The following is a 12257-nucleotide window of genomic DNA, read 5'->3' on the forward strand; positions in this document are numbered from 1 at the left end:
TACCAGTTTTCAGATAAAAAATGACGATTCCCTAAAGGTCCCTTCCATATTAAAAATATTAAGATTCCAAAAGAATGATAAATTTTTAAATCAACAAACTGGTCACATTCTGAGCACTTAACAAAAAAACCAAATAAGCGTTCAATTAGATCTGTGGATTAAATGGATATAAGGCCTTAAAAATAAGAGAAATTAGACTGTATTGTAGCTTGGTAACCATGAATAGTAACCGAGGTATCTGAAGAATAGTGATGTCACATTTTACAAAAAGAAAATTGAAATCAATATTTTAAATATCTTAAAAGCTGAAATTACAATATACCTAAAATTTTGAAACTGGAACATATTAAAAGAGAAAAGGGACGTCTTGCAATATTTTTAGAATACTAAACATGAGAAATTGACATCACTCCCATATTTATCTTCATCCACACTGAAGTTTAAATACGGATGGGGAAGGGGCGGGGGAAGGGGAGTGGGAATTAAGAGGTCACGAAACATCTGTTCCTAATAATTCCAGCACAGATACAGTTGTTCCTGCAGGTCCCCCAGGCCACCATGCTATGAGGTCTTCCACCAACAGCTACAGTGTAGACTCCGAAGCCCGCACATCAAGTCTCAGGAATCCACAGAGTTGATTATAGGAAAACACGTATGTGGACAACTAACTGCATTCTCTATGTCTACAGGGGACCTCTATTAAATACCAAGAAAATGTTTGAAGACATAAACAAGAGGAAAATAACTTCTTAGAGAAGGAATAAAGAATCTAGTAACATTTCATAGCTATTAACACAAGCATGGACTTGAATACTTTTTTTGGCTGATACTTTTGGAATCTTTCAATTTATCTACACCCGAATGATATTCTCCAAAGTATGTTCTAACAAAATTAATGAAGTGGGTTGTAAACATTAATTTTTTTCTCTGAACACAATCTACTAGAGGGTCTCTTGCTATTTAAGTATACTGCCATACTTTCAAGACACCCAGTTTCAGGTTAACCAGCAGCATAAACCACCCCCATCATGCACACAACATACTTAAAAACTGTATTTGGTCAAATCAATGCCCTAAGAATGCTTCCTTTACAGCTATCGTTCTTCAAGCACTGTTCCATAGGGATGTTTGTCAAAGGGACAAACTTCCAATTATGACACAAAGAAAATTCGGGGAACTGACGGCTAGTTAACAGTGCTGTACGCTGTACTTGAAAGCTGCTATGAGAGAAGAGGCTGAATGTTCTCATCATGACAACAACAAACTGGTAATTATGTGAGGTGAAGGATGTGTTAACTAACCTTACTGTGGTAAACACACTGCAATACATATGTGTATCAAATTATCACATTGGACACCTTAAACTTACACAGCGTTATGTGTCTATTACATCTCAGTAAAACTAAAAAAAATAAGAAAAAAGCCACTGTCTCATCCAAAGGAAAGATGATTTCCTACAGCAAAGATTATACAGTAGGTCACATTTCATTTTAACCAAGGTTGCTGCAAAACTTTTCCTACTCTGTGTATATCCATCTATTTTCCACTTTTAATACACCTATTTTAGCTATTATTTAGCTAGTTATATGCACAACATAGTCTTTCAAAAAGTATTTTCACTTTATATTTTATTTCATTTTTAATATATTGCATTTTATTTCCTAATTAAGGCACTTTAATTTAAAAATTTTAAATTTTATGCCAGTAATGAACTTTATTTAGCTTATAGGTCTGGTGGAAATGAAGAGACATTGCCCCATAAATTAGTGATCATACTGCAAGGATTGTGGTGGTGGTGATGGTTTAGTCACTAAGTCAGGTTCCACTCTTGTGGCCCCATGGACCACAGCCCACCAGGCTCCCCTATCCATGGAATTTCCAAGGCAGGAACACTGGAGTGAGTTGCCATTTCCTTCTCTAGGGGATCTTCCCCTTTTTCATGCCTAAATACTACTATCATTTCATCAAGTCCTCTAACCTCCCACTGCACTTTTGCACATTAACGCATATCTTCTCCCAAAATCTGTGTGATTTTTCTTTACCTCTTCTCTAATTCACGACAGGTAGTTAAGAGTAGCTAGTGATATAATTCCACATGATACTGCATCTGTGTTTACATCTGGCTCTAATCACATGCTTAGAAGTGATTTATAGAAGGGAAAGCAAAAAAGGAGAAAAAAATTAAAACACAACCAGGAGAAATAATTATGCTGTTATTTTAAATGTATCATTTTCAATTTGATAGAACTTTTCTTACCATATGCTTCAAAGCTATCAAAATTGCAAACACAGGGTATGGTATTTTTAAAAATACTGTCTACAAGAAAGAAGAGAAAGTACTAACCAAATATTCCATATGTTTTTATATCAGAGTCATCTTAACAAGTGATTGATGCTTCCAATTTATAAGATAGTTTAAGTTTTGCTCCAAGCTACAACTGTACATGTCATGGCTTCGTGGTAAAGTTCCTTAGTTCATAAAAAAAAATTAAAAAAGTAAACCAACACTATTCACTATTGAGTCTTAAGAACTGGTCGAAAAGCAATCTGAAGAACTACATCAGGAAATGTGAAACTATACACACAAACACACACTCTTGAAGAACTATGACACCCTAAAATGAGAAATTCACACAAGTTTACCTGATAATGCAGTTAATTCCTACCTGAATTCCTACAATTCAAGATAAAGAGTATTACAATTGCATTATGGTAATGGTGTTGATGCATTAATAGAGAAACCATTAAAAATAATTAGGGAAATAAATATTTGTGACAGTTGACCTAAGTAGGAATTCCAAAAGTTTACAGTTACATTAACATAATTATATAGACACAGACCGAAAAGCTATAAATACACTGAATCTTGTGCAATATATAGTATCAATTTACATTTGTTGAAAAGTAAGAATTCTCTGAATACAAGCATACTAATTAAGAAACTGCAGAAATTTTTAAATGAATTTAAAACTTCAAAACAAATGTACATTCCTTAATTTTCAGTTGGTCAATTTAAAATTTATGTACTACCTGATTCTGAATCTTAATTAGAAGAGGCGGGAAAGACAAAATCTAAAAATCACTAACATCTGAGTAACCACTGTTTAATACCTTCTTCAGAAGTTGTCTGCCAACCCATGTATAGTTCAAGTCTACATAAATTATGAAAAAATAATTACACAGTATCACCAATCAATTTCAAATTTTCTTACCATATTCAAGCATTTACATCTTTAATGTCTAAAAGTATATATTCCCAGAGATCTTACTATGAATGAAAAAGGGAGTTAAAAAATATAGTAATTATGTAAAATAAATATAGACAAATCATTACATATTCTTCTCCAAACCTACCAACATAAAACTTTAAGAAAGCAGTAATACAACTGGTCTAAAGCAAGACTAAATTGATAGCAACCTCAATTTCAAGATTCAAAAAGATCAAATTGATAAAACTATCCAAGCTAAAACAATCGTACTTCTTTCCAGTCCTGGCAGCCTAGAAAATGCTTATGCCTGATTTACCTAGGGCTAGTTTTAAATAACGGTTAAGACCCAGAATTACATGGATGGTCCCTATCAAAGCAGAGGTCCCAAATCAACAGGAGATACGGCAGGTTTATGGTATACTAAAGCAATAATCATTTTTGCTAGCATCCTCTACTGGTGGTTTCCAAAGACAGCAAGCAGAAATGCAGACGACAGAAGATGTACCTGCTAGTCCCTCCAGGGTGAATTAACCAGTGTGTGGTCATTAGTGACTAGAGTACGCTTCTCACAAAAAAAAAAAAAAAAAAGTAACCACAAAGAGAAGTGGAAAATGAGAAGACAGATTTTGAAAATACAGCAAACAAAGCATTACATTATAAATGGTAAAAAATCAATTTAAGCCATTCTAATGCCACTCCTTTAGAGACAACTAACATCATTACCGTAAAGTTACTACATAAGGTTTGATGCTTTCGTCAAACCTTGCTCAATTGGTTTGTCCCTGTCAAGTCACATTACTTGATGCTCCCATTAATATCCTACTCTGCAGATATATTCCAGAGAAGAAATTAAAATATTTTACTGGAGGCTGAGCAGAAAATCTGCATGCCTTATTTAAAAATGAACAAAAAATTATTTACATATAAATTACAGCATAAAGCACCTCCATGACTATCTCCTACTGTATACATCACATCATTTATTCCTTCATTAAAAAGATTGAAGAGTTAACATTTTTTCCAAGCGATTCTCTCCAGTAAACAACTGCAACTTACATATGATTGCGTTGCTAAGAAATCCTAACCAGCACCTATCCTGAGGTTTCACAACACAATGGCATGTAACTTCATTTTTAATTTGCAAATCAGGAGGCTTAATCAAATAGCGTGGCTGTAATAATCAGCAATGGATGAAATGCATCTGAGAACAAAAAGAAATACAAGGACGGAGCCAAAAGTGATGAAAATGGAAGATACCTGTAGTAGCACAGTGCTATCCGAAACACCTTTTGTTTTCTGAGAGTAATGCTCACTGCAGACAAGACGTTTTGTGCTAAACATCCCCAAATCTGTTTTTCTAATATTAAACACAAAGGAAAAACACTGACAGCAAGCGTGGTAAATAAATCCCTCCCTTGAGAATGAAAGCAGCAGACAGGAGGGGGCTGACATACATGCAGGAGAAAAACTAAACACCATCTTTTTTCTACCTGCACAAGTTGCCATTTGCTGCAGCGATCCAACAGCTCTCTTTCCTGTTGATTTCAAGTACCTTTCAGGATCGCTTTTTCCCCTTAAGTCATCTGTTGATATGCCTGATGGGTGTAATATTCACATCCCAGGATCTTTAGAAGAAAAATCCATCCTTTCCTGCTCAGGTAAACATGTTTACAGCAGCTGCACAGACGCTGGGTGGTTCAGACTCACATGTCACACACATGTCGTCAGCAACAAGAAAAGCCCCTTTCTTTGGCGATGAACATTTTAAATAAGGCAAAACGCGAACAGCCCTTTCCAGACCAACTTACCTTTCATAAAGCCACATCAGCAACAGCAACAGCTCAATATAGCACACACACTGACGCTAAAACAGGAAATTAAAATTGCAATAGCCTGTGCTCCGCTCCTGGCCGTAACAAGTCATCTCTCCACAACGAGGACGCCAAATATTAGTTATCGATCATCACTTAACAGACGTCTTTAAAATGCAAATGTGTATTTGGATAACTAAGACCGTTCACGAAAGCGGCGATTTCAATGTCGGCTCGAATAAATTAAAATTACGTTTACATCTTGAAACCGCCTAAAAACCTCCGTATCTGCTTCTAGACAGGAAATCCCACACAAAATCTAAAATTGCCAGGAAAGGTTACAAAACCTCGCGTTTCGCATCCCGGAGGGGAGGGAGAAAGGGAGCCCGGGCCTGGGGGTGGGGCGAGCGCCGGAGAGTTTTGACTTAAACCCGTATTTCCTCATTTTCTGGAGGATACGGCGATCCCGTTCCAGGCGCATTTATTTCCCTACTCTCAGAAACTCGTTTTAAAAATAACGCAGGAACCCATACGAGCCCCTCGGTCCGCTAGGTCCGTGCAATTCCTTATATAGACTCGGCCGCAGCCAGCGGCAGGGCCGTAGCCGCCCATTATTCTCCAAACAGGTACCGGGCGGGCGGGGGCCGCGCTCCGGCCTCGGCCCTGTCGCCGCAGGAACTGTCCAGACAATACCCACCAGCAGACGGTCGCCGCGGAGCGGGCGGGCGGGCGGGCGCAGCATCGCCCCCCAGATAAGCAGAAATGCGACCAACTTCCACCGTCTCTCCCCACCGCAAAGGGCGAGTGTGCAACCCTCCAATACATGTTCGGGGCTCGCTCGCTTGCTCTCCCGTTATTATTGTTATTTTTCTAAACTCTCACGCCAGGCAGATGGGGGGGGTGCGCCCCTCCCCGCGCAGCATCAGCTCTCATTAGTAAACCCGGCGGCCGCCGCCGCCGCTGCCGCGCGGGCAGCGGCGCCCCGCGTCCGTCGGTCCGGCCGCCCCCCTCCCCCACACTCCTTCCACCCGAGACCCCGAGCGCCATCCAAGCTCCCTTCGCCGGCTTCACGCCCTGCGCGTCCGGCCCAGGTAACAACTTCCCCAAACCGAAAGAGAACAAGGGAGGCGCACGCTCGGCAGCCCATCCCCGCGCGGAGGAGGCGTCCTCCCGGGCGGGGGGACCTGTCTGCGGTGCTTCCCGGTCCCGAAACCAGGTAACAACTCTGCCAACCCGCCGCCCCCCACACACAAACCCCGCGGCTCCCACGGCCGCGGTTCCGCGCCCGCCCCGCCCGCCGGCTCCCCGCGGGACGCGGACCGCGCTCGGGGCGCTTAAGGGACCCGCACCCCACCCCGAGGACCGTGAAGCCCCGTCCCGCGTCGAGCGCGCCTTGCCGGCCGCTCCCAACTTTACCGCCACCGGCCCGGCCCGTCCGCCCGCCGCGCGCTCCGCGCACACGCGCGCACGGACGACACGCAGCCCGCGGCCGCCGCGTCCCGCCGCCGCGCGCCCGCAGCCCGGCCAAGCCGCGGGGCCCGAGCCACCGCGCCGGCGGGGCCGCGGCGCGCGGAAGCCACTCTGCACGGGCAAGCGTCGGGCACAAGTTAGTTCCTCGGCTCCGGGGCCTCGGCGCCGCGGGAACGAAACGCCGAGGGCGCCGAGGAGGCGGGGAGGGGGGCGCCGAGGGGGCACAAGAGTGGGGAAAAAGTGCGGAAAGAAGCAACAGCCGCTCCCCCCCGAGCCCAGAAAAGTGGGCGCCGCGTCCCGGCCGCCCGCCCGCGCCGGGGATGCGGCGGCGGTGGCGGCTAACGGTCCAGCGAGGCGGCAGGGGCGGCGGGAGCCGCTAGGCGGAGAGACCAGGTAAGAGACATAACGGTTCAGGGAGAGCGGGCGGCCGCGGCGCGGCTCCGGCGGCGGCGGCCCGGAGGGGGGCAGAGAGCACTACTTTCTACTTTCCCACTCCACTTGGCCCGTCCCTGCCCGGCCGCCCCCAGCCCAGCTCGCCCCCCTCGCCCTCGGGGGCGCCCCGGCCGCCCGGCTCCCCCTGACTCCGCCGCTCCCCGGTCCCCTCCGCCACTCACCGTTATTGCGCCGCGGGTTCGCCTGCTTTCTGCGCTTACACCTGGGGCCATCCGCCATGATCCTCTCGCTTGTGTCTAAATGCTCGAGTCACCTCCTCCCCCTCCCTCCCTCCCCCTTTCCCCCCCCCGCCCCTCCGCCTCCACCCCTCCCCCCTCCCCACCGCACCTGGTTTACGACACTCGCGGCTTTACGACATCACCTTCCTTACACCTAGAGCCACTCGCTCTACGGCCGGAACCTTGTTGCTAGGGAGAGGACGGTTTGCGGCAGACGGGGGAGCAGCTGAGTTTGCATGGAGGGGCGAGGAAAAAGTTTCCTCCAGGTGTCGCGGGCGGGGGTGGCGGGGTGGGGGCGCGGGGGAACCGTGCGGACGTGGTCCGGAGGGCGACTGGCCGTCGGAGCCGAGAAAGGTAAAATAGGAGCTCTGAACTGTCCACACCCGCTGCTGCCGCCAGGGGCACGTTCGGGTCTGGCTGATTCTCGCAGGCATCCCGTGCCCTCGGAGCCGCCCCCGGAGTGGCGGGATCAACCTGTCCTCCTTCGGCCTTACGGGGGGCGTGGTGGGGGGGCGGTTCACGCAACCCCGGCCGCCCGGGGATGCCCCGAGATCGGGGGGCGGGCAGGCGGGTCTGGGGAGGGGCGGGCGGCTGTTTCGGGACAGGCGGCGCCCCGAAACTACCTGACCCCGCACGTCGGACTCCCTGCCCCTCCTCGGACGTACAGTCCCCCCCCCCCCCCCCTCCGCCAAGCAAACCGGAGGTGGGAAGTGACTTCAACGAGGTAGAAGTTCAGCTGAACCGAAAGAGGGGCGAGAAGTTCCGCTTGCGAGCCACCTCGGCGGTGAAGTGGAATGAGTAATCCCCACGCCGGCCTGTCTCACTTCCTCCTGCGTTCTGGGCGCTCACCTGCTGTCACCTCGGCCGCCCCCGCCCCCAGGCCGCGCCCTTCTCCCTGCGGCCACGTCCGCCCTGCCCCCCCCCCCCCCCCCCAGTACATCGCCCAGATCCGAGGCCCCCAGACTTAAAGAGTTAGGGTGTTAACAGGCCACAATTTAGTATCTGGGTGGGCAGCGGTCGCTGTGCAGAAACTTAGGGAGTGAAACGAGGGCTGGCAGGTGTGGTCTTGGCAGGTGATGGATGGCGATCTTATCTCGATCTGCGTACAAGTTCAGGGATTTCTGAAAGACCACGTAGATACCAGCACAAATACCAAGAAGGTCACGTCTTCAGTATTCAGTAGAGACTTCGCTCTCCCCTCCTCCCTGCCTTCAAATGAGGAAATGTCTTTGGGAGCAACTTGAGAGAATACAGCTGAGCTGTGTTTCGAATAATAAAGAGTTATAAATGAACATTGTAAGAGATGATAGCTAAAGAAGTTGAGAAGACTGAAACGTCACAAAGTATTAGAAGTAACAGTCAACCTAGCACAGTGCTGTCACATTAGGTGCTCAACAAATTTATGCCTATGATTTTTGTCATGACGATGGCAGGACTTTTTTATTATGTTAATTTTTTGAACACCATCCAGGCTTTTGGAAGATTCATTAATAATCTCTCCAAACCTTTCATCTGAAATAAATTTACAGCTGAAGTCTAGTAATTTAAAATTAGAAAGTTTAATCCTGAATATAGATGAAAATTTTCTTTCCCACGTTTGCTTTGGCATTTTGATAAGTGGATGTGTTATTTATTGGTGCATGAAAGGGGACTGTAACTATTCTTTGCTGTACATTATGTCTGTGTGCCTGGTCTCTTCCTCAGTACCAAAGCTAGAATCATCACTCTTAATGATCATCTTAAGTACAGGCAGTCCTGATCTCAATACCATGTTCACCGAACTTGTGCATGTGAGAACCAGAATAAGACTCATGCATTGCTTGGTTCAAGTGGTGATTTTTCCCTACCCTCCCAAGAGCTATATAATGTTCTTCAGTTGCAGGCTTCTGAATCAGCTTAGACTTTATCCTTTGTGGGCATCCCTGCCCCACCTCTCAAAACACACACACACACACACACATCCCTGCCCCACCTCTCAAAACACACACACACACACATCCCTGCCCCACCTCTCAAAACACACACACACACACATCCCTGCCCCACCTCTCAAAACACACACACACACATCCCTGCCCCACCTCTCAAAACACACACACACACACACACACACATCCCTGCCCCACCTCTCAAAACACACACACACACACACACACATCCCTGCCCCACCTCTCAAAACACACACACACACACACACACATCCCTGCCCCACCTCTCAAAACACACACACACACACACACACACACACACATCCCTGCCTCACCTCTCAAAACACACACACACACACCCCTGCCCCACCTTTCAAAACACACACACACACACACACACACACACACATCCCTGCCTCACCTCTCAAAACACACACACACACACACACCCCTGCCCCACCTTTCAAAACACACACACACACACACACACACACACACACACACACACCCACACACACACACACACACCCACACCCTGCCCCACCTCTCAACACACACACCCTTTTTACAGCTACCCAGCCAGAAAGGAAAAAAAAGTACTTTCTAACTCAAGCACACATTTCACTTAGTCTTAAACTTAGGAAGTATCACACCTTTTACTGAAGTAACCTGTCCTGATCCACCTACTAAGCTTTCTTCTGTGTTCATGGGAGTGTGCTCGGTTGTGTCGGGCTCTTTGCAACCCCATGGACTGTAGCCTGCCAGGCTCCTCTGTCCTTGGGATTATCCTGGCAAGAATCCTGGAGTGGATTGCCATTTACTCTTCCAGGGGATCTTCTGACCCAGGGATCTAACCTGCATCTCCTGTGTCTCCTGCATGGGCAGGCAGATTCTTTACCACTGAGCCACCTGGGAAGCCTCTTCTGTGTTTATCCTCACCTTGAAATCAGATACAAAGTGAAGGAATAAACCAAGCATGAGTTAAACTGTCTTTAGTGGTTACTGGTTTAGTTAGTTTGGGCCAGACTATTCAGCTCCTTGCACACAGATACCTTTTTTTCCCCCTTTTGCTTGCTTGTTCATTTCTGTACCCTCAGTACCTGGTAGGGTACCTAGTCACATAGCAGATACTTGATAAGTAATTTTTTTTTTTTTATGTTAGTACCATTGACCTTTTCTGGATCTGTTCTTGGCTATAAACTAAGGGTGGTTTATCTGCCTTCATCACATTAATTCTTAGGGGCTGTTGGAATTATGGATGTGAAAGCCATTTATTGTCATTTATATCCTGCCTTATTTTGAGAATAATTGCTGTTGATTTTAGATTCTCCACAGTCATTTTCCCCCCAAATGATTAATCCTGCTCACTTCTGTTTTTTAAATATGCACAGGAAATACTGATATACCAAACTTTCTAATACAGAATTTCAATTTTTTAAAAATGCTGTAGTAATAGGTTAGTGGAGGACAAAGGATCCTGGCATGCTATAGTCTGTGGTATCACACAGAGTCAGACATGACTAGCAACTGAACAATAACAGATCGTAAACATATGTTTAAACGCACTTTATTTACTATGATATTCCCAAAATTATTGAACTTTTAAGCTGAAAATAAAGCAGGCAAAAGTAAATCTCAGAATAAAGTGCTGCTTTAAACCTGATGCATATATGATGGTTGCTTATCTCTTAAATATAACTGAAGAATTGGAAAAAAATCTTGCGAAAAACTCTAGAAAAGGAATTTCTAAATAAATGTGTTAAGATTTAGGTTTGTTTAGTCAATTATACTTCAAAATTTAGGTTTCCGTAAACAAGATGGGGATACTAGTTAGAGTTTAACATGTGCCCTGTACTGTTGGTTTTTAGTATTTGTGGTGTCATTATACAATGTATATTCAATGTGTACTCCTAATTTTAATGTCACTGAAATGTTAACACTGCTTCTGGAGAGCACTGGGATTGCACATGCTGAAGGAGAGGTATTCTGCTAAAAATGAATTACTGTAATCTTTTCTAAATTTACAGGGAAAATGTAAATCAGTGGAATATTTTCAATATTGAGTTTTCTATAAATTTTTCATAAATCCTTTGCACCTGCTATTCACATTCCATGTAAGATTCATGTATACAGTAGGATAAAATTTGACATAGTTGAGTTTAAAATGTGCATATTTCATGGTGTCCCACTTGGAGCATATGATTTCCACGTACCTCACTTTCTGAGCATATTGGAGAAGTATAATATTCTGTGTGTGCATCTTCTGTTGTTCAGTTGTGTCCGACTCTTTGCGACCCCATGGACTGTAGCTCGCCAGGCTCCTCTGTCCATGAGATTTCCCAGGCAAGAATACTGGAGTGTGTTGCCATTTCCTTCTCCAGGGTAATATTCTATAGTCTGTCAAAATAAGAAATCAGTTATTTTCGTGGAAAGATTATATATTTCATGAAATAAGTTGACTACATTAACTTGTAATTAAAAAAAAAATCTTAAAGTCTTGAAAAGAATCCATTTGAGACATGTTATCCATCAAAGGAAAGAATGGAGAAGCCCCGCAGAGAGGTGCTCTCAGTCTGCGGCTCAGTAGTGACCCTGGATGTGTGGTTCACAGGGAGTCAGGGCAACTGTGCGTCAGTGCGTCTGGAAGCAAACATGGCTGCCATGTGATGCAGAACCAATGGTTGGCCTAAGGACCCACACACACTTTTCTAACGAGGCCTCCCAGGAGGCAGTAATAGGGACAGGTGTCCCCAAACCTCCATGTGATTTTATTATATATATTGCATCATGAAACAGGTTTTCCTTCTCTAGGGAATAAGGCTCCTATTTTTCATATAAATTCCTGAAATGTTAACCCATGGGGCTTCTTATTTGGAGGACAGTTTTTCAGGAACATTTCTAACAGATGTTAAGTATAAATAAATGCAGACAGAATGTTTGAAGGCAGTTAATGAACATCTAAGAAGTAGTTTCTATAAAATCACAATAATTAAAATGATTGCTTTCCAAGGCTGCCTCTACAGAAGATAGGTCACCTATTACTGAAATCCTTTATGAACATGAGTAACATTTTTCTCGTATACTTAACAACTATAGGTAGGTAATTTGTACTAGAGAATGGGAAGCAACGAGCATGTTTAGGATTTGAGGGCATTTTAAGAATCTTGT

The 12257-nt window shown here is 45.0% G+C and overlaps 1 protein-coding gene across 3 annotated transcripts in view; it reads right to left on the bottom strand.

Annotated features, from left to right (window-relative positions):
- ZEB1 (zinc finger E-box binding homeobox 1) overlaps nt 1-7210 on the bottom strand; it is a 192637-nt gene extending 185427 nt beyond the window's left edge. For 2 of the 3 annotated variants that reach the window (XM_061126339.1, XM_061126338.1), the window contains exon 1: nt 7105-7210. In XM_061126339.1, coding sequence (XP_060982322.1) covers nt 7105-7162 — 58 coding nt within the window. In that variant the 5' untranslated portion in view covers nt 7163-7210. Of the gene's footprint in view, nt 1-5017; nt 5337-7104 lie in introns of those variants that run through there. The other variant, XM_061126340.1, reaches the window with a different exon arrangement.
- Nucleotides 7211-12257: the final 5047 nt, after the last annotated feature.

The sequence above is a fragment of the Dama dama genome, chromosome 23 (assembly GCF_033118175.1).
Source record: "Dama dama isolate Ldn47 chromosome 23, ASM3311817v1, whole genome shotgun sequence".
Lineage (NCBI taxonomy): Eukaryota > Metazoa > Chordata > Mammalia > Artiodactyla > Cervidae > Dama > Dama dama.